The sequence below is a fragment of the Coloeus monedula genome (assembly GCF_965178545.1).
Source record: "Coloeus monedula genome assembly, chromosome: 1".
Lineage (NCBI taxonomy): Eukaryota > Metazoa > Chordata > Aves > Passeriformes > Corvidae > Coloeus > Coloeus monedula.
The window spans coordinates 160,552,442-160,575,142 of record NC_138781.1 but is presented as its reverse complement, the minus strand read 5'-3'; the positions used below and the strand labels follow the sequence as shown (position 1 = coordinate 160,575,142).

The window sequence follows — 22,701 nt, the reverse complement described above, 5'->3', positions numbered from 1 at the left end:
ACGTCACCGCGAGAGACACGGGATCCGCTGACGGCTTTATTGGGGCGCCCCCCAGCGGAGGGCGGGAAACTCGCACGGGATCGGGACACGCCCCCCACAAAAGCCACGCCCCCTAAAACCACGCCCATTTCACAAAAGCCACGCCCCCTCAAAGTCACGCTTTTACAAAGTCACGCCCCCAAGCCACGCCCCCGCAAAAAGCCACGCCCTTTTACAAAGCCACGCCCCCCGAGCCCATCTCCCCCCCCCCCCCCAGTTCGGGGGTCCCGGTCCGGTTGGAGGGGGGGGGGACACACCGGGGTGGCCCCTCGGGACCCCCAGAGAAGCCCCGGGAGCGGCCCTGGGGGGGTGGGGGAGGGCTGGGGCCCAGCAGGGCCGGTCCAGGGCTCTGTCCGTGGGTCTGTCCGTGGGTCTGGGGGCCATCGGGGTCTGTCCGTGGGTCTGTCCAGGGCTCCATCGGGGTCTGTCCGTGGCTCTGTCCGTGGGTCTGGGGGCCATCGGGGTCTGTCCGTGGCTCTGTCCGTGGGTCTGTCCGTGGGTCTGGGGGCTCACTGGGGTCTGTCCGTGTTTCTGTCCGTGGCTCCATCGGGGCTGTCACTGTCCCGGGGGCCCCTCTGTGGAACTGCCCGTGGGTCTGTCCCTGCCCGAGCTCTGTCCGTGTGTCCATCCCTGTGTCCATCCCGTGTCCGTGTGTCCATCCCGTGTCTGTCTGTCCACGTTCCAGAGCTGCAGCCAGCAGGGGTGGGCGCCCAGGGGGCTCAGGTGGGGTCGGTGTGAGGGGTCCGTGTGTCCATCCCTGTGTCCATCCCGTGTCCGTGTGTCCATCCCGCAGCGGTCACTTCCAGAAGAGCACGTTCCAGAGCAGCAGCCAGCAGGGGTAGGCGCCCAGGGCGAGCAGCGGGCTCAGGTGGGCTCCGTGCAGGTGCTCCTGCAGCAGCCCCTGGCCCAGCGCCCCCAGGAAGCGCTGCCAGGCCTCGCCCAGCCCCGCCGGCGCCTCCAGCAGCTCCCGCTCCAGCAGCACGGCCAGGAACAGCGACAGCCCCGGCGTGGTCAGCACCAGGAGAATGGCCAGCGGCAACCTGCAACGGGCACGGGGCACGCAGGGACCCCTGAGAGCACCCAGAGAGCACCCAGGAACCACCCAGAGACCCCTGAGACCACCCAGAGACCCCTGAGAGCATCCAGGAACCACCCACAGACCCCTGAGACCACCCAGAGACCCCTGAGACCCCTGAGAGCATCCAGAGACCACCCAGGAACCACCCAGAGACCCCTGAGAGCCCTGAGAGCCCAGAGACCCCTGAGACCACCCAGGAACCACCCAGAGAGCCCTGAGACCACCCAGAGACCACCCAGGAACCACCCAGAGACCCCTGAGAGCCCTGAGAACACCCAGGAACCACCCAGAGACCCCTGAGAACACCCAGGAACCACCCAGAGACCCCTGAGAACACCCAGGAACCACCCAGAGACCCCTGAGAGCCCTGAGAGCACCCAGAGACCACCCAGAGACCCCTGAGAACACCCAGAGACCCCTGAGACCACCCAGAGACCCCCAGGAACCACCCAGAGACCCCTGAGAGCACCCAGAGACCCCCAGGGACGGTCACCCTTGACACCCCTGGCGTGGTCAGCACCAGGAGCACGGCCGGGGGCAACCTGCAATGGGCACGGGGCACGCAGGGACCCCTGAGAGCCCTGAGAGCACCCAGGAACCACCCACAGACCCCTGAGAGCACCCAGAGACCCCTGAGAGCACCCAGAGACCACCCACAGACCCCTGAGAGCACCCAGAGACCCCTGAGAGCACCCAGAGACCACCCACAGACCCCTGAGAGCACCCAGAGACCACCCAGAGACCCCTGAGAGCATCCAGGAACCATCCAGAGACCCCTGAGAGCACCCAGAGACCCCTGAGAGCACCCAGAGACCCCTGAAACCCGAGAGACCACCCAGGAACCACCCAGAGACCCCACGCCCCACCCGTTGCCCCCAGGCCCCACCGGTTGCCCCCCGGGCCCCACCTGTTGCCCCCCGGCCGGACGGCGGCCGCGGGTGGCACGAGGGTGACCCCGAGCAGGAAGCCCAGGGAGAAGTTGAGCAGCGCCAGGCAGGTGAGGAGCAGCGCCAGGGCCAGCAGGGCCACCAGCTTCAGGGTCATCCAGCCCCGCTGGCCACCGCCGGACAGCGCCCTGGGGGGACAGCCCAGGGTCACCAGTGTCACCCAGTACCACCCAGGGTCACCCAGTGCCGCCCAGGGTCACCCCGTGCCGCCCAGGGTCACCCAGTACCACCCAGTGCCACCCAGTGCCGCCCAGGGTCACCCAGGGCCAGCAGGGCCACCAGCTTCAGGGTCATCCAGCCCCGCTGGCCACCGCCGGACAGTGCCCTGGGGGGACACGGACAGCCCAGGGGTCAGCCAGAGTGACCCAGTGCCACCCACTGCCACCCACAGTCACCCACAGAGTGACCCAGTGCCACCCAGTGTCACCCAGTGCCACCCAGTGCCACCCAGTGTCCCCACCCCCCTGGCCTCAGGGTCATCCAGCCCCGCTGGGCACCGCCGGACAGCGCCCTGGGGGGGCACGGGGGGGTCAGAACTGCTCACACCCCCAGGGACCCCCAGACCCTTTAGGGACCCCCATACCCCGTACCGGTGGGTGCTGTGGGGCAGTGCCAGCCCCGTACCTGTGGGTGCTGTGGGGCAGTGCCATCCCCATACCTGTGGGTGCTGTGGGGCAGTGCCATCCCCGTACCTGTGGGTGCTGTGGGGCAGTGCCATCCCCGTACCCCGTACCTGTGGGTGCTGTGGGGCAGTGCCATCCCCATACCCCCCGTACCTGTGGGTGCTGTGGGGCAGTGCCATCCCCGTACCCCGTACCTGTGGGTGCTGTGGGGCAGTGCCAGCCCCCCATACCCCGTACCTGTGGGTGCTGTGGGGCAGTGCCATCCCCCCGTACCTGTGGGTGCTGTGGGGCAGTGCCATCCCCGTACCTGTGGGTGCTGTGGGGCAGTGCCATCCCCCCGTACCTGTGGGTGCTGTGGGGCAGTGCCATCCCCGTACCTGTGGGTGCTGTGGGGCAGTGCCATCCCCCCGTACCTGTGGGTGCTGTGGGGCAGTGCCATCCCCATACCCCCCGTACCTGTGGGTGCTGTGGGGCAGTGCCATCCCCATACCCCGTACCTGTGGGTGCTGTGGGGCAGTGCCATCCCCGTACCTGTGGGTGCTGTGGGGCAGTGCCATCCCCATACCCCGTACCTGTGGGTGCTGTGGGGCAGTGCCAGCCCCCCATACCCCGTACCTGTGGGTGCTGTGGGGCAGTGCCATCCCGGCCACGTAGATGCCGATCAGGGCCAGCACCACGGCCTCGGCCTCGCCCACCGGGAAGTGCTGGGTGGCCACGGCCTGGCCGCGCACGGGCAGCAGGTGCAGCGCGGTGCCCGCCGCCCCCGACACCAGCACGGGGGGCACCAGCCACAGCAGCCCCCCCCCGCGGGCCTGCCCGGAGGGCACGGGGTCAGTAAGGGGGGCACGGGGTCAGTAAGGGGGGCACAGGGGTCAGTAAGGGGGCATGGGGTCAGTAAGGGGGCATGGGGTCAGTAAGGGGGCACGGGGTCAGTAAGGGGGCACGGGGTCAGTAAGGGGGCACAGGGGTCAGTAAGGGGGCATGGGGTCAGTAAGGGGGGCACAGGGTCAGTAAGGGGGGCACAGGGGTCAGTAAGGGGGGCACAGGGGTCAGTAAGGGGGCATGGGGTCAGTAAGGGGGGCATGGGGTCAGTAAGGGGGGCACGGGGTCAGTAAGGGGGGCACAGGGGTCAGTAAGGGGGGCATGGGGTCAGTAAGGGGGGCACAGGGGTCAGTAAGGGGGGCATGGGGTCAGTAAGGGGGGCACAGGGGTCAGTAAGGGGGCATGGGGTCAGTAAGGGGGGCACAGGGGTCAGTAAGGGGGCATGGGGTCAGTAAGGGGGGCACGGGGTCAGTAAGGGGGGCACAGGGGTCAGTAAGGGGGGCACAGGGGTCAGTAAGGGGGCATGGGGTCAGTAAGGGGGGCACAGGGGTCAGTAAGGGGGCACAGGGGTCAGTAAGGGGGGCACAGGGGTCAGTAAGGGGGGCACGGGGTCAGTAAGGGGGCACGGGGTCAGTAAGGGGGGCACAGGGGTCAGTAAGGGGGGCACGGGGTCAGTAAGGGGGGCACAGGGGTCAGTAAGGGGGGCACAGGGGTCAGTAAGGGGGCATGGGGTCAGTAAGGGGGGCACAGGGGTCAGTAAGGGGGGCACGGGGTCAGTAAGGGGGGCACGGGGGGTCCCAGGGGTCAGGGTGGGGGTCCTGGGAGGGTGCTGGGGGTCAGGGTGGGGGGGCTGGAGATGAGGATGGGGCAGGATGGGGGGTTGGGGGGCAGGGCCGGGGGCTGGGGGGGAGATTGGGGGTCCCGGGGTGAATTTGGGGGTCCTGGGGTGAATTTGGGGGTTCCGGGGTGAGTTTGGGGGTCCCGGGGTGAGTTTGGGGGTCTCGGGGTGAATTTGGGGGTCCCGGGGTGAGTTTGGGGGTCTCGGGGTGAGTTTGGGGGTCCCGGGGTCAGGGGTCAGCCCGGGGGTCCCGGGGTCAGCGCAGGGGGGCGCAGGGGGGGGGTCCCGGGCTCACCTCCCCGGGGGGGGGGTCCCCCTCCCCCTCCTCGCTCCGGCTCAGCCGCATCCACAGGTCCAGGGCGTGGGGGAGGGGTCAAGGAAAGGGCCGGGACCCCCTGGACCCCCCCCTGGACCCCCCCAATGACCCCCAACTGCCCCCACCCCCCCCACCCCCTCCATTCCCTCTTTGCCCCCAAATCCCCCCCCTCGTTCCCCATTTCCACCCCTTCTGCTGCTCCTCCCCTTTTCCCCCTTTTCTCCCGTTTTCCCCCATTTTGCTCCCCGTTTTTCCCCGTTTCTGCCCGTTTTTCCCCATTTTTTCCCCGTTTTTGCCCATTTTCCCCCATTTTTTCCCAATTTTTGCCCATTTTTCCCCCGGTTTTGCCCATTTTTACCCCGGTTTTACCCATTTTTACCCCGTTTTTGCCCGTTTTCCCCCGTTTTTGCCCGTTTTTGCCCGTTTTCCCCCGTTTTTGCCCGGATATGCGCAGGCCCAGCGGCAGCAGCAGCAGCCCCAGCGCGGGCGCGTAGCCGCCGATGGACACGAAGCGCTGCCCCCGGTTTTGCCCATTTTTACCCCGGTTTTGCCCATTTTCCCCCGTTTTTGCCCATTTTTGCCCCGTTTTTACCCCGTTTTTGCCCATTTTCCCCCGTTTTTGCCCATTTTTGCCCCGTTTTTACCCCGTTTTTGCCCGTTTTCCCCCGTTTTTGCCCGGATATGCGCAGGCCCAGCGGCAGCAGCAGCAGCCCCAGCGCGGGCGCGTAGCCGCCGATGGACACGAAGCGCTGCCCCCGGTTTTGCCCATTTTTACCCCGTTTTTACCCTGGTTTTGCCCGTTTTTGCCCGGTTTTGCCCATTTTTACCCCGTTTTTGCCCCGTTTTTGCCCGTTTTCCCCCGTTTTTGCCCGGATATGCGCAGGCCCAGCGGCAGCAGCAGCAGCCCCAGCGCGGGCGCGTAGCCGCCGATGGACACGAAGCGCTGCCCCCGGTTTTGCCCATTTTTACCCCGTTTTTACCCTGGTTTTGCCCGTTTTTGCCCGGTTTTGCCCATTTTTACCCCGTTTTTCCCCCGTTTTTGCCCGTTTTCCCCCGTTTTTGCCCGGATATGCGCAGGCCCAGCGGCAGCAGCAGCAGCCCCAGCGCGGGCGCGTAGCCGCCGATGGACACGAAGCGCTGCCCCCGGTTTTGCCCATTTTTACCCCGGTTTTGCCCATTTTTACCCAATTTTTGCCCATTTTTACCCCATTTTTGCCCCGTTTTTGCCCGTTTTTGCCCGTTTTCCCCCGTTTTTGCCCGGATATGCGCAGGCCCAGCGGCAGCAGCAGCAGCCCCAGCGCGGGCGCGTAGCCGCCGATGGACACGAAGCGCTGCCCCCGGTTTTGCCCATTTTTACCCCGGTTTTACCCGGTTTTGCCCATTTTTTCCCCGTTTTTGCCCGTTTTCCCCCGTTTTTGCCCGGATATGCGCAGGCTCAGCGGCAGCAGCAGCAGCCCCAGCGCGGGCGCGTAGCCGCTGATGGACACGAAGCGCTGCCCCCGGTTTTGCCCATTTTTACCCCGTTTTTGCCCATTTTTGCCCATTTTTCCCCCGTTTTTGCCCGTTTTTGCCCGTTTTCCCCCGTTTTTGCCCGGATATGCGCAGGCCCAGCGGCAGCAGCAGCAGCCCCAGCGCGGGCGCGTAGCCGCCGATGGACACGAAGCGCTGCCCCCGGTTTTGCCCATTTTTACCCCGTTTTTGCCCATTTTCCCCCGTTTTTGCCCATTTTTGCCCCGTTTTTACCCCGTTTTTGCCCGTTTTCCCCCGTTTTTGCCCGGATATGTGCAGGCCCAGCGGCAGCAGCAGCAGCCCCAGCGCGGGCGCGTAGCCGCCGATGGACACGAAGCGCTGCCCCCGGTTTTGCCCATTTTTACCCCGGTTTTGCCCATTTTTACCCCGGTTTTGCCCGGTTTTGCCCATTTTTTCCCCGTTTTTGCCCGTTTTTGCCCGTTTTCCCCCGTTTTTGCCCGGATATGCGCAGGCCCAGCGGCAGCAGCAGCAGCAGCAGCAGCCCCAGCGCGGGCGCGTAGCCGCCGATGGACACGAAGCGCTGCCCCCGGTTTTGCCCATTTTTACCCCGTTTTTGCCCATTTTCCCCCGTTTTTGCCCATTTTTTCCCCGTTTTTGCCCGTTTTTGCCCGTTTTCCCCCGTTTTTGCCCGGATATGTGCAGGCCCAGCGGCAGCAGCAGCAGCCCCAGCGCGGGCGCGTAGCCGCCGATGGACACGAAGCGCTGCCCCCGGTTTTGCCCATTTTTACCCCGGTTTTGCCCATTTTTACCCAATTTTTGCCCATTTTTACCCCATTTTTGCCCGTTTTTGCCCGTTTTCCCCCGTTTTTGCCCGGATATGCGCAGGCCCAGCGGCAGCAGCAGCAGCCCCAGCGTGGGCGCGTAGCCGCCGATGGACACGAAGCGCTGCCCCCGGTTTTGCCCATTTTTACCCCGGTTTTGCCCATTTTTACCCCGTTTTTGCCCGGTTTTGCCCATTTTTTCCCCGTTTTTGCCCGTTTTTGCCCGTTTTCCCCCGTTTTTGCCCGGATATGCGCAGGCCCAGCGGCAGCAGCAGCAGCCCCAGCGCGGGCGCGTAGCCGCCGATGGACACGAAGCGCTGCCCCCGGTTTTGCCCATTTTTACCCCGTTTTTGCCCATTTTTACCCCGTTTTTGCCCGTTTTTGCCCATTTTCCCCCGTTTTTGCCCGGATATGCGCAGGCCCAGCGGCAGCAGCAGCAGCCCCAGCGCGGGCGCGTAGCCGCCGATGGACACGAAGCGCTGCCCCCGGTTTTGCCCATTTTTACCCCGTTTTTGCCCGTTTTTGCCCATTTTTTCCCCGTTTTCCCCCGTTTTCCCCCGTTTTTGCCCGGATATGCGCAGGCCCAGCGGCAGCAGCAGCAGCCCCAGCGCGGGCGCGTAGCCGCCGATGGACACGAAGCGCTGCCCCCGGTTTTGCCCATTTTTACCCCGTTTTTACCCCGGTTTTGCCTGTTTTTGCCCGGTTTTGCCCATTTTTACCCCGTTTTTACCCGTTTTTGCCCATTTTCCCCCGTTTTTGCCCGGATATGCGCAGGCCCAGCGGCAGCAGCAGCAGCCCCAGCGCGGGCGCGTAGCCGCCGATGGACACGAAGCGCGCCAGCGAGGGCAGCAGGTACAGGAAGTAGGACTGGTGCAGCCGCTCCAGGAGGTTGTTCAGCTTCCGGAACATTCCCTCCAGCGTCCTGCGGGGGGCGCCGCGGGGCTGGGGAGACCCCCTGGGACCTCCCCAAATTCAGGGAGACCCCCCCCGGGACCCCCCAAATTCAGAGAGACCCCCCCGGAACCCCCCAGCCCCATGGAGGGACCCCCGTTCTGGAACATTCCCTCCAGCGTCCTGCGGGGGGCGCCGCGGGGCTGGGCCAGGGGAGACCCCCCGGGACCCCCCCAAATTCAGAGAGACCCCCCGGGACCCCCCAAATTCAGAGACCCCGCCCCGGGACCCCCCAAACAGAGAGAGACCCCCCGGGACCCCCCAAATTCAGAGAGACCCCCCCTGGGACCCCCCAAATTCAGAGAAAGCCCCCCCAGGATCCCCAAATTCAGAGAGACCCCCCTGGGACCCCCCCAAATCCCCCCAAAAACCCCCCCAGGACCCCTCCCCACCTGCCCAGCGCCCCCAGGTCAAACTTGTGCTGCCGGGAGCCGCTGCTGCCACGCAGGGTCCGGGACCCCCAGGATCCCCAAAACTCCCCCAAAACCACCCTAGGACCCCCCCAGGACCCCCCAGGACCCCCAAAACTCCCCAAAACCCCCCCTAGTACCCCTCCAGGACCCCCCCAAAACCCCCAAAACTTCCCCAAAACCCCCCCAGGACCCCCAGGAGCCCCCTGCCCACCTGCCCAGCGCCCCCAGGTCGAACTTGTGCTGCCGGGAGTTGCCGATACCCCGCAGGGTCTGGGACCCCCAGGCCCCCCAGGACCCCAAAAACTCCCCCCAAACCCCCCTAGGAACCCCCCCAAACCCCCCTAGGACCCCCAAAACCCCCCCAGGACCCCCCCAGGACCCCCCTGCCCACCTGCCGAGGGCGCCCAGGTCGAACTTGTGCTGGCGGAAGCTGTTGATGCCGCGCAGGGTGAGCGCCTCGATGCGGAAGCGCAGGAAGAGCCCGTGGGCCCCCCCGGGAGCCCCCCCGGCCTGGCCCAGCAGCATCAGCCCCAGCGTGCGCAGGCTCTGCCCGTAGGCCGGCCCCGAGGGGCCCTCCGGGGGGGGCAGCTGCGGGGGGGGCAGCGGTCAGCGCACGGACACACTGACCCACACCCCCAGGGCACCGAGTGACCCAGCCCCAGTCAGCGCACGGACACACTGACCCACACCACCCCAGGGCACAGGGCAGCGGTCAGTGCACGGACACACTGACCCACACCCCCAGGGCACGGGGCAGCGGTCAGTGCACGGACACACTGACCCACACCCCCAGGGCACGGGGCAGCGGTCAGTGCACGGACACACTGACCCACACCACCCCAGGGCACGGGGCAGCGGTCAGTGCACGGACACACTGACCCACACCACCCCAGGGCACGGGGCAGCGGTCAGCGCACGGACACACTGACCCACACCACCCCCAGGGCACGGGGCAGCGGTCAGTGCACGGACACACTGACCCACACCACCCCAGGGCACGGGGCAGCGGTCAGCGCACGGACACACTGACCCACACCACCCCAGGGCACCGAGTGACCCAGCCCCAGTCAGTGCACGGACACACTGACCCACACCACCCCAGGGCACAGGGCAGCGGTCAGCGCACGGACACACTGACCCACACCACCCCCAGGGCACGGGGCAGCGGTCAGTGCACGGACACACTGACCCACACCCCCTTGGGACACCGAGTGACCCAGCCCCAGTCAGTGCACGGACACACTGACCCACACCCCCAGGGCACCGAGTGACCCAGCCCCAGTCAGCGCACGGACACACTGACCCACACCACCCCCAGGGCACGGGGCAGCGGTCAGCACACGGACACACTGACCCACACCATCCCAGGGCACGGGGCAGCGGTCAGCGCACGGACACACTGACCCACACCACCCCAGGGCACCGAGTGACCCAGCCCCAGTCAGCGCACGGACACACTGACCCACACCCCGGGGCACGGGGCAGCGGTCAGCACACGGACACACTGACCCACACCCCCTTGGGACACCGAGTGACCCAGGCCCCCCAGGACGCCCCCCGGACAGGGAGGGACCCCCCAGGACCCCCACCTTGCCCTGGAAGGTGCAGAGCAGCCCCCAGACCCCCCAGGACCCCCCCAGGACCCCCACCTTGCCCTGGAAGGTGCAGAGCAGCCCCCAGACCCCCCAGGACCCCCCCAGGACCCCCACCTTGCCCTGGAAGGTGCAGAGCAGCCCCCAGACCCCCCAGGACCCCCCCAGGACCCCCACCTTGCCCTGGAAGGTGCAGAGCAGCCCCCAGACCCCCCAGGACCCCCCCAGGACCCCCACCTTGCCCTGGAAGGTGCAGAGCAGGCCGTTCTTGTGGCAGAAGGAGTGGAAGAGGTTGAGCAGGTCCAGGTTGGGCAGTTGCCCGTTGAGCCCCTCCACGGCCACGTCCACGCTGGTCAGCACGTCCGAGCTGAGCTCCAGCGCCAGCGCCGCCTGGATGGCACCGGCCCGTGCTGGGAGCCCCCCCGGGTGGGCACCTGGGGGAGAGAGACCCCTCAGATACCCCTCAGATACCCCTCAGAGAGCCCCGAGAGAGCCCCGAGAGAGCCCCGAGAGAGCCCCGAGAGAGCCCAGAGAGAGCCCCGAGAGAGCCCCGAGAGAGCCCCGAGAGAGCCCAGGGAGAGCCCAGAGAGAGCCCAGAGAGCCCAAAGAGAGCCCTGAGAGCCCCGAGAGAGCCCCGAGAGAGCCCAGAGAGCCCAGAGAGAGCCCAGAGAGCCCAGAGAGCCCAGAGAGAGCCCCGAGAGAGCCCAGAGAGCCCAGAGAGAGCCCCGAGAGAGCCCCGAGAGAGCCCCGAGAGAGCCCCGAGAGCCCAGAGAGAGCCCCGAGAGAGCCCAGAGAGCCCAGAGAGAGCCCCGAGAGAGCCCAGAGAGAGCCCAGAGAGCCCAGAGAGCCCAGAGAGAGCCCCGAGAGAGCCCAGAGAGCCCAGAGAGCCCCGAGAGAGCCCCGAGAGAGCCCAGAGAGCCCCGAGAGAGCCCAGAGAGAGCCCCGAGAGAGCCCAGAGAGCCCAGAGAGCCCCGAGAGAGCCCCGAGAGAGCCCCGAGAGAGCCCCGAGAGAGCCCCGAGAGCGCCCCGAGAGAGCCCCGAGAGCCCCGAGAGAGCCCCGAGAGAGCCCAGAGAGAGCCCCGAGAGAGCCCCGAGAGAGCCCCGAGAGAGCCCAGAGAGAGCCCAGAGAGAGCCCCGAGAGAGCCCAGAGAGCCCAGAGAGCCCAGAGAGCCCCGAGAGAGCCCCGAGAGAGCCCAGAGAGCCCCGAGAGAGCCCCGAGAGAGCCCCGAGAGAGCCCAGAGAGCCCCGAGAGAGCCCCGAGAGAGCCCCGAGAGAGCCCCGAGAGAGCCCAGAGAGAGCCCCGAGAGAGCCCCGAGAGAGCCCCGAGAGAGCCCCGAGAGCGCCCCGAGAGAGCCCCGAGAGCCCCGAGAGAGCCCCGAGAGAGCCCCGAGAGAGCCCCGAGAGAGCCCCGAGAGAGCCCAGAGAGAGCCCAGAGAGAGCCCAGAGAGAGCCCCGAGAGCCCCGAGAGAGCCCAGAGAGATCCCCGAGAGAGCCCCGAGAGAGCCCAGAGAGAGCCCCGAGAGAGCCCAGAGAGAGCCCCGAGAGAGCCCAGAGAGAGCCCAGAGAGAGCCCAGAGAGAGCCCAGAGAGCCCCGAGAGAGCCCCGAGAGAGCCCAGAGAGAGCCCAGAGAGAGCCCCGAGAGAGCCCCGAGAGAGCCCCGAGAGAGCCCAGGGAGAGCCCAGAGAGAGCCCAGAGAGCCCCGAGAGAGCCCCGAGAGAGCCCCGAGAGAGCCCAGAGAGAGCCCAGAGAGAGCCCCGAGAGCCCAGAGAGAGCCCAGAGAGAGCCCAGAGAGAGCCCAGAGAGAGCCCAGAGAGAGCCCAGAGAGAGCCCAGAGAGCCCAAAGAGAGCCCTGAGAGCCCCGAGAGAGCCCCGAGAGAGCCCCGAGAGAGCCCCGAGAGAGCCCCGAGAGAGCCCCGAGAGCCCCGAGAGAGCCCAGAGAGAGCCCAGAGAGCCCCGAGAGAGCCCAGAGAGAGCCCAGGGAGAGCCCAGAGAGAGCCCAGGGAGAGCCCAGAGAGAGCCCCGAGAGAGCCCCGAGAGAGCCCCGAGAGAGCCCCGAGAGAGCCCCGAGAGAGCCCAGAGAGCCCCGAGAGAGCCCAGGGAGAGCCCAGAGAGAGCCCAGAGAGAGCCCAGAGAGAGCCCCGAGAGAGCCCAGAGAGAGCCCAGAGAGCCCCGAGAGAGCCCAGAGAGAGCCCCGAGAGCCCAGAGAGAGCCCCGAGAGCCCAGAGAGCCCCGAGAGAGCCCCGAGAGCCCCGAGAGAGCCCCGAGAGAGCCCCGAGAGAGCCCAGAGAGCCCAGAGAGAGCCCAGAGAGCCCCGAGAGAGCCCCGAGAGAGCCCCGAGAGAGCCCAGAGAGCCCAGAGAGAGCCCCGAGAGAGCCCCGAGAGAGCCCCGAGAGAGCCCCGAGAGAGCCCAGAGAGCCCTGAGAGAGCCCCGAGAGAGCCCCGAGAGAGCCCCGAGAGATCCCAGAGAGCCCCGAGAGAGCCCAGAGAGAGCCCAGAGAGAGCCCCGAGAGAGCCCAGAGAGAGCCCAAAGAGAGCCCCGAGAGAGCCCCGAGAGAGCCCAGAGAGAGCCCCGAGAGAGCCCCGAGAGAGCCCAGAGAGCCCCGAGAGAGCCCCGAGAGAGCCCAGAGAGCCCAGAGAGAGCCCAGAGAGCCCCGAGAGAGCCCCGAGAGAGCCCCGAGAGAGCCCAGAGAGCCCAGAGAGAGCCCCGAGAGAGCCCCGAGAGAGCCCCGAGAGAGCCCCGAGAGAGCCCAGAGAGCCCTGAGAGAGCCCCGAGAGAGCCCCGAGAGAGCCCAGAGAGAGCCCAGAGAGAGCCCAGAGAGCCCAGAGAGAGCCCAGAGAGAGCCCAGAGAGAGCCCCGAGAGAGCCCAGAGAGAGCCCCGAGAGAGCCCCGAGAGAGCCCCGAGAGAGCCCAGAGAGAGCCCCGAGACCCCCGAGAGAGCCCAGAGAGAGCCCAGAGAGAGCCCAGAGAGCCCCGAGAGAGCCCCGAGAGAGCCCCGAGAGAGCCCAGAGAGCCCAGAGAGAGCCCCGAGAGAGCCCAGAGAGAGCCCCGAGAGAGCCCAGAGAGCCCCGAGAGAGCCCCGAGAGAGCCCCGAGAGCCCAGAGAGAGCCCAGAGAGAGCCCAGAGAGAGCCCCGAGAGAGCCCCGAGAGCCCAGAGAGCCCAGAGAGAGCCCCGAGAGAGCCCAGAGAGCCCCGAGAGAGCCCGGGACCCCCCAGTCCCTCCCAGTCTCCCCAGTAAGGTTCACACCGTGGTTCCCCAGTCCCTCCCAGTGCTCCCAGTCTCCCCTGTAAGGTTCACACCGTGGTTGCCCAGCCCCTCCCAGCCCCCCCAGTCCCTCCCAGTGCTCCCAGTCTCCCCTGTAAGGTTCACACCGTGGTTGCCCAGCCCCTCCCAGCCCCCCCAGTCCCTCCCAGTGCTCCCAGTCTCACCAGTAAGGTTCACATCATGGTAGGCCTCCAGCCAGGCCTGTGTCCCCAGCAGGTCGTGCTCGGTCACCAGGAACACGAGGTCCTTGGCCCAGTAGATCTGACCTGGGGAGGGCCGGCACTGGGAGCACTGGGAGCACTGGGATGGCCCAGTACGGCCCAGCACGATCCCAGTACAACCCCAGCACGATCCCAGTACAATCCCAGTCCAGCCAAATACAATCCCAGTATGGCCCAGTAGATCTGACCTGGGGAGGGGCGGCACTGGGAGCACTGGGACGGCCCCGGGAGGCCCAGTAGGGCCCAGTATGGCCCAGTATAGCCCAGTGCAGCCCAGTACAATCCCAGCATGACCCAGTACAATCCCAGTCCAGCCAAATACAGTCCCAGTGTGGCCAAGTACAAACCCAGCATGGCCCAGTATGGCCCAGTACAGCCCAGTATGGCCCAGTACAGCCCCAGTCCATCCCAGTCCAATCCCAGCCCATCCCAGTCCATCCCAGCCCATCCCAGCCCATCCCAGTCCAATCCCAGTCCAATCCCAGCCCATCCCAGTCCAATCCCAGTCCATCCCAGCCCATCCCAGCCCATCCCACTCCAATCCCAGTCCAATCCCAGCCCATCCCAGTCCAATCCCAGCCCATCCCACTCCAATCCCAGCCCATCCCACTCCAATCCCAGCCCATCCCAGTCCATCCCAGTCCAATCCCAGCCCACCCCAGTCCATCCCAGTCCATCCCAGCCCATCCCAGTCCAATCCCAGCCCAGCCCCCTGAAGTCCCCCAGCACCCCAGAGCCCCCCACACCCAGTAGCCCCCCTCCCCCAACCAGGAGCCACCTCGGGCCAGCAGCAGCCCCACGGCCTGGGCACTGTGGGGTCACTCGGAGCAGCCCCCCGGGCACCCCCCAGGACCCCCCAGGTGCCCCCCAGGTGCCCCGGTAGCCCCCGTACCTCGGCAGTAGCCCGCCAGGGCCAGCAGCAGCCCCACGGCCTGGCTGTTGTGGGCGCTGCCCTCGGAGCAGGGCACCAGCAGCAGCAGCGCCTCGGTGCTGGCAGCGCGCGGCGCCCGCAGCACCCCGAACACGTTGGTGCCCCGCACCAGCTGCCAAAATGCACCCAAAAATGGACCCGGGGGGGCTCAAAATGTACCCGGGGGGACCCAAAATGGACCCGGGGAGCCCCAAAATGGACCCAGGGGGACCCAAAATGCACCCAGGGAGCCCCAAAAATGGACCCGGGGAGCCCAAAATGTACCCGGGGAGCCCAAAATGGACCCGGGGAGCCCCAAAATGGACCCGGGGAGCCCCAAAATGGACCCGGGGAGCCCAAAATGGACCCAAAAATGGACCCGGGGGGACCCAAAATGGACCCGGGGAGCCCCAAAAAGGACCCAGGGAGCCCCAAAATGGACCCGGGGGGACCCAAAATGGACCCGGGGGGACCCAAAATGGACCCGGGGAGCCCCAAAAAGGACCCAGGGAGCCCCAAAATGGACCCGGGGGGACCCAAAATGGACCCGGGGAGCCCCAAAATGGACCCGGGGAGCCCCAAAATGGACCTGGGGAGCCCAAAATGTACCCGGGGAGCCCCAAAATGGACCCAGGGGGACCCAAAATGGACCCGGGGAGCCCCAAAATGGACCCGGGGAGCCCAAAATGGACCCAGGGAGCCCCAAAATGGACCCGGGGAGCCCCAAAATGAACCCAGGGGGACCCAAAATGGACCCAGGGGGACCCAAAATGGACCCGGGGGGACCCAAAATGGACCCGGGGAGCCCCAAAATGTACCCAGGGAGCCCCAAAATGTACCCAGGGGGACCCAAAATGTACCCAGGGGGACCCAAAATGGACCCGGGGAGCCCCAAATGCACCCAGGGAGCCCCAAAATGGACCCGGGGAGCCCAAAATGGACCCGGGGAGCCCCAAAATGGACCCGGGGAGCCCCAAAATGAACCCAGGGGGACCCAAAATGGACCCAGGGGGACCCAAAATGGACCCGGGGAGCCCCAAAAAGGACCCAGGGAGCCCCAAAATGGACCCGGGGAGCCCCAAAATGGACCCAGGGGGACCCAAAATGTACCCGGGGAGCCCCAAAATGTACCCAGGGAGCCCAAAATGGACCCGGGGAGCCCCAAAATGGACCCGGGGAGCCCCAAAATGGACCCGGGGAGCCCAAAATGGACCCGGGGAGCCCCAAAATGGACCCGGGGAGCCCAAAATGGACCTGGGGAGCCCCAAAATGGACCCGGGGAGCCCCAAAATGGACCCGGGGAGCCCCAAAATGTACCCAGGGAGCCCAAAATGGACCCGGGGAGCCCCAAAATGGACCCGGGGAGCCCCAAAATGGACCCGGGGAGCCCCAAAATGGACCTGGGGAGCCCCAAAATGGACCCGGGGAGCCCCAAAAAGGACCCAGGGAGCCCCAAAAAGGACCCGGGGAGCCCCAAAATGGACCCAGGGGGACCCAAAATGTACCCGGGGAGCCCAAAATGGACCCAGGGGGACCCAAAATGGACCCGGGGAGCCCAAAATGGACCCGGGGAGCCCCAAAATGGACCCAGGGGGACCCCAAAATGTACCCGGGGAGCCCCAAATGCACCCAGGGGGACCCAAAATGTACCCAGGGAGCCCCAAAACCACCAAAGGACCCCCCCTAAACAGCCCCAGGGATCCCAAAATGTGCCCGGGGAGCCCTAAACACACCCAGAGACCCCAAAGACCCCACGGGCACCGGGGCCCCCCGGCACCTCAGGACCCTCCCTCACTCTGGGCACCCCCCAGTCCCTCCCAGTGCCCTCCCAGTCCCTCCCAGTGCCCTCCCAGTGCCCTCCCAGTCCCTCCCAGTCCCCTCCCAGTGCCTCCCATTCCCTCCGAGTGCCCCCCAGTCCCTTCCCAGTCCCTCCCAGTGCCCCCCAGTCCCTCCCAGTGCCCTCCCAGTCCCCTCCCAGTGCCTCCCATTCCCTCCAAGTGCCCTCCAGTCCCTTCCCAGTCCCTCCCAGTGCCCCCCAGTCCCCTCGCAGTCCCTCCCAGTGCCCCCCAGTGTCTCCCAGTGCCTCCCAGTGCCGTACGTAGCGCTCGTGGGCCTCGTCGGGGAAGGGCAGGGTGCGGCTGAAGGGCTGGCGATGGACCTCGAGCCCCAGCTGGAACATGGTCTGCTCCAGCCACTGCACCGGCATGCCCCTGGGGAGGGGATCGGGGTCAGGGGCACCCCTAAACACCCCTAAAGCACCCCAAAACATCCCCTAAAGCACCCCTAAACATCCCCCAAAACATCCCCCTAAACACCCCTAAAGCACCCCTAAACACCCCTAAAGCACCCCTAAACATCCCCAAAACATCCCCAAAAAATCCCCTAAAGCACCCCAAAAAATCCCCTAAAGCACCCCTAAACATCCCCAAAACATCCCCAAAACACTCCCTAAAGCACCCCAAAACACCCCCTAAAGCACCCCAAAACATCCCCAAACCACCCCAAAACACCCCCTAAAGCACCCCTAAACATCCCCAAAACATCCCCAAAACATTCCCTAAAGCACCCCAAAACACCCCCTAAAGCACCCCAAAACATCCCCCAAACATCCCCAAACCACCCCAAAACATCCCCTAAAGCACCCCAAAACATCCCCCTAAACATCCCCCAAAACACCCCTAAAGCACCCCAAAACATCCCCAAACCACCCCCAAAACATCCCCTAAAGCACCCCAAAACATCCCCCTAAACATCCCCCAAAACACCCCTAAAGCACCCCAAAACATCCCCCAAAACACCCCTAAAGCACCCCCAAAACATCCCCCAAAACACCCCTAAAGCACCCCAAAACATCCCCCAAAACACCCCTAAAGCACCCCAAAACATCCCCCTAAACACCCCTAAAGCACCCCAAAACATCCCCCTAAACACCCCTAAAGCACCCCAAAACATCCCCCTAAACACCCCTAAAGCACCCCAAAACATTCCCAAAACATCCCCAAAACATCCCCCAAAACATCCCCTAAAGCACCCCAAAACATTCCCCTAAACATCCCCAAAACATCCCCAAACCCCCCCAAAACATCCCCCAAACCATCCCCAAAGCACCCCAAAACATCCCCCAAACACCCCAAAACCACCCCAAACCACCCCAAACCCCCCCAAAACCACCCCAAACCACCCCAAAAATCCCCAAAACCCCCCAAAACCCCCCCAAACACCCCAAAACATCCCCCAAACCCCCCCAAAACATCCCCAAACATCCCCTAAAGCACCCCAAAACATCCCCCTAAACATCCCCCTAAACACTCCTAAAGCACCCCAAAACATCCCCTAAAGCACCCCAAAACACCCCCAAAACACCCCTAAAGCACCCCAAAACATCCCCAAAACATCCCCCAAAACATCCCCCAAAACATCCCCCTAAACATCCCCCTAAACATCCCCCTAAACATCCCCCTAAAGCACCCCAAAACATCCCCAAACATCCCCAAACATCCCCAAACCCCCCCAAAACATCCCCAAACCACCCCAAAACCCCCAGGGCTGCTCCATCCCCTGGGGACAGCCCCGTCAGGGCCACCCCAAACCCGGGCTCTCACCCCACTTTCCGTTTGTGCCCCCCCAAATTCCCGGGTGTGTCTCCCCCCCCCCCCCAAAACCCCCAAACCCGACCCCAAAACCCCCCCAAACCCAACCCTGGGGGTCTCACCCCACTCTGCTCGTGTGTCCCCAAATTCCTGACCGTGTTTCCCCCCCAAAACTCCCAAACCCGGGAGGTCTCACCCCACTTCCCTCTTGTGTCCCCCGAATTCCTGAGCGTGTCCCACCCAAACCCCCAAACCCGACCCCAAACCTCCAAACCCCAAACCCCCAAACCCGGGCTCACCCTGCTTTCCTGCAGTGCCCCCCAATCCCTGAGTGTGCCCCACCCCAATCCCAAACCACAAACCCAATCCCAAACCCCAAACCCAATCCCAAACCCCAATCCCAAACCCCAATCCCAAACCCCAAACCCCGTCTCTCACCCCGCTTTCCTGCGCTGTGCCCCAATCCCTGAGTGTGCCCCCAAACCCAAACCCAAACCCCAAACCCCAATCCCAAACCCCGTCTCTCACCCCGCTTTCCTGCAGTGTGCCCCCCAAATTCCTGAGTGTGTCCCACCCCAATCCCAAACCCCAAACCCAAACCCCGAGGGGCTCTCACCCCGCTTTCCTGCGCTGTGCCCCAATTCCTGACCTACACCCCAAACCCCAAACCCCAACCCCAAACCCCGAGGGTCTCTTACCCTGTTTTCCTGCGGTGCACCCCAAATTCCGGAGCGTGTCCCACCCCAAACCCTAATCCCAAACCCCCGGGGCTCTCACCCCGCTTTCCTGCAGTGCCCCCCAATCCCTGAGTGTGCCCCAAACCCCAATCCCAAACCCCAAACCCCGTCTCTCACCCCGCTTTCCTGCGCTGTGCCCCAATTCCTGACCTACACCCCAAACCCCAAACCCCAACCCCAAACCCCGAGGGGCTCTTACCCCGTTTTCCTGCGGTGCACCCCAAATTCCGGAGCGTGTCCCACCCCAAACCCTAATCCCAAACCCCCGGGGCTCTCACCCCGCTTTCCTGCAGAGCCCCCCAATCCCTGAGTGTGCCCCAAACCCCAATCCCAAACCCCAAACCCCGAGGGGCTCTCACCCCACTTTCCTGCAGAGCCCCCCAATCCCTGAGCGTGTCCCCCTCCCCAAACCCCAAACCCCATCTCTCACCCCATTTTCCTGCGGTGCCCCCCAATCCCTGAGCGTGTCCCCCTCCCCAAACCCCAAACCCCAAACCCCGTCTCTCACCCCACTTTCCTGCGGTGCCCCCCAATCCCTGAGCGTGTCCCACCCCAAACCCCAAACCCCAAACCCCATCTCTCACCCCGCTTTCCTGCGCTGTGCCCCGAATTCCGGACTGTGTCCCCCCAGTCCCAAACCCCAAACCCAGTCCCAAACCCGACCCCAAATCTGACCCCAAACCCCGTCTCTCACCCCGCTTTCCTGCAGTGCCCCCCACTCCCTGACCATGTTCCACCCCAAACCCCAAACCCCATCTCTCACCCCGCTTTCCTGCAGTGCCCCCCAATCCCTGAGCGTGTCCCACCCCAAACCCAAACCCCAAACCCCAAACCCTGTCTCTCACCCCGCTTTCCTGCGGTGCACCCCAATCCCTGACCATGTCCCACCCCAAACCCCAAACCCCATCTCTCACCCCGCTTTCCTGCGCTGTGCCCCGAATTCCGGACTGTGTCCCCCCAGTCCCAAACCCAGTCCCAAACCCGACCCCAAATCTGACCCCAAACCCCGTCTCTCACCCCGCTTTCCTGCGGAGCCCCCCACTCCCTGACCATGTCTCACCCCAAACCCCAAACCCCAAACCCCGTCTCTCACCCCACTTTCCTGCGCTGTGCCCCGAAGTCGCGGGCGAGGGCGAGGGCGCGGGGCCCGAGCTCGGAGGCCTCTCCCACCATGGTGGAGCCCATGGCGTTCTCGGACAGGTACGTGCGGGGTGCCAGCGCGGGCAGCAGCAGGAACCACGCCAGCCCTGCCAGGTAACTGAGGGCACTGCGGGCACCCCAAAACCACCATCGGCACCCCAAAATCACCATCAGCACCCCAGAACCACGCCAGCCCCGCCAGGTAACTGAGGGCACTGCGGGCACCCCAAAACCACCATCGGCACCCCAAAATCACCATCAGCACCCCAGAACCACGCCAGCCCCGCCAGGTAACTGAGGGCACTGCGGGCACCCCAAAACCACCATCAGCACCCCAAAATCACCATCAGCACCCCAGAACCCCCCCAGCCCCGACAGGGAACTGAGGGCACTGCGGGCACCCCAAAATCACCATCGGCACCCCAAAATCACCATCAGCACCCCAGAACCACGCCAGCCCCGACAGGTAACTGAGGGCACTGCGGGCACCCCAAAACCACCATCAGCACCCCAAAATCACCATCAGCACCCCAGAACCCCCCCAGCCCCGACAGGTAACTGAGGGCACTGCGGGCACCCCAAAACCACCATCGGCACCCCAAAATCACCATCAGCACCCCAGAACCACGCCAGCCCCGCCAGGTAACTGAGGGCACTGCGGGCACCCCAAAACCACCATCAGCACCCCAAAATCACCATCAGCACCCCAGAACCCCCCCAGCCCCGACAGGGAACTGAGGGCACTGCGGGCACCCCAAAATCACCATCGGCACCCCAAAATCACCATCAGCACCCCAGAACCACGCCAGCCCCGACAGGTAACTGAGGGCACTGCGGGCACCCCAAAACCACCATCAGCACCCCAAAATCACCATCAGCACCCCAGAACCCCCCCAGCCCCGACAGGTAACTGAGGGCACTGCGGGCACCCCAAAACCACCATCGGCACCCCAAAATCACCATCAGCACCCCAGAACCACCATCGGCACCCCAAAATCACCATCAGCACCCCAGAACCCCCCCAGCCCCGACAGGGAACTGAGGGCACTGCGGGCACCCCAAAACCACCATCGGCACCCCAAAATCATCATCAGCACCCCAGAACCCCCCCAGCCCCGCCAGGTAACTGAGGGCACTGCGGGCACCCCAAAACCACCATCGGCACCCCAAAATCATCATCAGCACCCCAGAACCACGCCAGCCCCGCCAGGTAACTGAGGGCACTGCGGGCACCCCAAAATCACCATCGACACCCCAAAATCACCATCAGCACCCCAGAACCCCCCCAGCCCCGACAGGGAACTGAGGGCACTGCGGGCACCCCAAAATCACCATCGACACCCCAAAATCACCATCAGCACCCCAGAACCACGCCAGCCCCGCCAGGTAACTGAGGGCACTGCGGGCACCCCAAAACCACCATCGGCACCCCAAAATCACCATCGGCACCCCAGAACCACGCCAGCCCCGCCAGGGAACTGAGGGCACTGCGGGCACCCCAAAACCACCATCGGCACCCCAAAATCACCATCAGCACCCCAGAACCACGCCAGCCCCGCCAGGGAACTGAGGGCACTGCGGGCACCCCAAAACCACCATCGGCACCCCAAAATCACCATCAGCACCCCAGAACCACGCCAGCCCCGCCAGGGAACTGAGGGCACTGCGGGCACCCCAAAACCACCATCGGCACCCCAAAACCACCATCAGCACCCCAGAACCCCCCCAGCCCCAACAAGTACCTCGTAACAAGAGGAGGGGGTGGGAGGCTCAGGGGATCCCCCCCCTCCCAAAGCCCCCCGGACACCCCAGGACTCCCCGGACCCCCCAGAGCCCCCCGGGACCCCCCCAGAGCCCCCCCAGACCCCCCGGGACCCCGTCAGGACCCCCCCAGGAACTCCCAGGACCTCCAGAGCCCCCCAGGACCCCCCAGAGCCCCCCAGGACCCCCCTCACCAGAGCGGGCCGTTGAGGCGCAGCACGAGCCGGGCGAGCGCCCGCCGGCACTGCGGGTCCGACAGCAGCCCCATGGCGAGCGGGGGGCGAGCGGGGGCGAGCGGGGGCGAGCGGGGGCGAGCGGGGCTGGGGGGGGCGCAGGGGGGGCTCATTGGGACCCCCCCCAACCAGCCCGCAGGGCTCCCAGCGCCGCGCGGCCCCGCGAAACCCCAGAGAGCCCCCTCCCCACCCCACAGACCCCTCCCCACCCCACAGAGCCCCCTATAGCCCCCTCCCCACCCCACAGACCCCTCCCCACCCCACAGAGCCCCCTATAGCCCCCTCCCCACCCCACAGACCCCTCCCCACCCCACAGAGCCCCCATAGACCCCTCCCCACCCCACAGACCCCTCCCCACCCCACAGAGCCCCACAGACCCCTCCCCACCCCACAGACCCCTCCCCAGCCCCCTCCCCACCCTACAGACCCCTCCCCACCCCACAGAGCCCCACAGACCCCTCCCCACCCCACAGAGCCCCCATAGACCCCTCCCCACCCCACAGACCCCTCCCCACCCTATAGCCCCGTCCCCACCCCACAGACACCCCGAAGCCCCCTCCCCACCCCTCACCGCCCCCTGCCCCCCTCAGGGCCCAGTCCCTGCCCCTTTCCCACCGCCCCCATCCCGAGCTCCCCCACAGCCCCCACACGGGCCTGGCCCAGCCCTTTCCCTGCCCCACACTCCCCCCGCGCCCCCTGTGCCCGCCGGGACCCCCGACCCTCCCCCAAATCCGCCCAAAATCCCCCGAAATCGCCCCAAAACCCCCGCCCCCCCCCCAACCCCACAACCTGAGGGCGCGCGGCCGGGCCAGGCCGCTCAATCGCTGCCGGAGCGCGCGGCCAGGGCGGGGCGCGGAGCGCCGAAACAGCGATCGAGCAGCACCGCCCCGCCAGGGGGCGCCACAGAGGGGGCGGGGCCTGCGGGGGTGGGCGGGG

At 65.9% G+C, this 22,701-nt stretch overlaps 1 protein-coding gene across 5 annotated transcripts; it reads right to left on the bottom strand.

The window, feature by feature from the left end:
* Positions 1-43: 43 nt before the first annotated feature.
* GPAA1 (glycosylphosphatidylinositol anchor attachment 1) lies at positions 44-22,600 on the bottom strand. Of its 5 annotated transcripts, XM_082292116.1 has the most exons (13): positions 22,555-22,600; positions 21,727-21,852; positions 19,725-19,898; positions 16,403-16,514; positions 14,287-14,437; positions 13,338-13,439; positions 10,148-10,344; positions 8,710-8,906; positions 7,724-7,876; positions 4,643-4,709; positions 3,303-3,499; positions 2,689-3,218; positions 2,029-2,192 (listed from the first exon to the last, which is right to left on the bottom strand). In XM_082292116.1, exons 2-13 carry the CDS (start codon positions 21,798-21,800, stop codon positions 2,158-2,160), a joined length of 1,989 nt encoding a protein of 662 aa, XP_082148242.1. In that variant the 5' UTR covers positions 21,801-21,852; positions 22,555-22,600; the 3' UTR covers positions 2,029-2,157. The 5 variants fall into 5 exon arrangements, with proteins under 5 accessions (XP_082148243.1, XP_082148242.1, XP_082148241.1 ...); XM_082292117.1 differs by lacking the exons at positions 2,689-3,218; positions 22,555-22,600 and adding an exon at positions 44-1,079 and having other exon boundaries at positions 2,025-2,192; positions 21,727-21,914; XM_082292115.1 differs by lacking the exon at positions 22,555-22,600 and having other exon boundaries at positions 21,727-21,914.
* Positions 22,601-22,701: the final 101 nt, after the last annotated feature.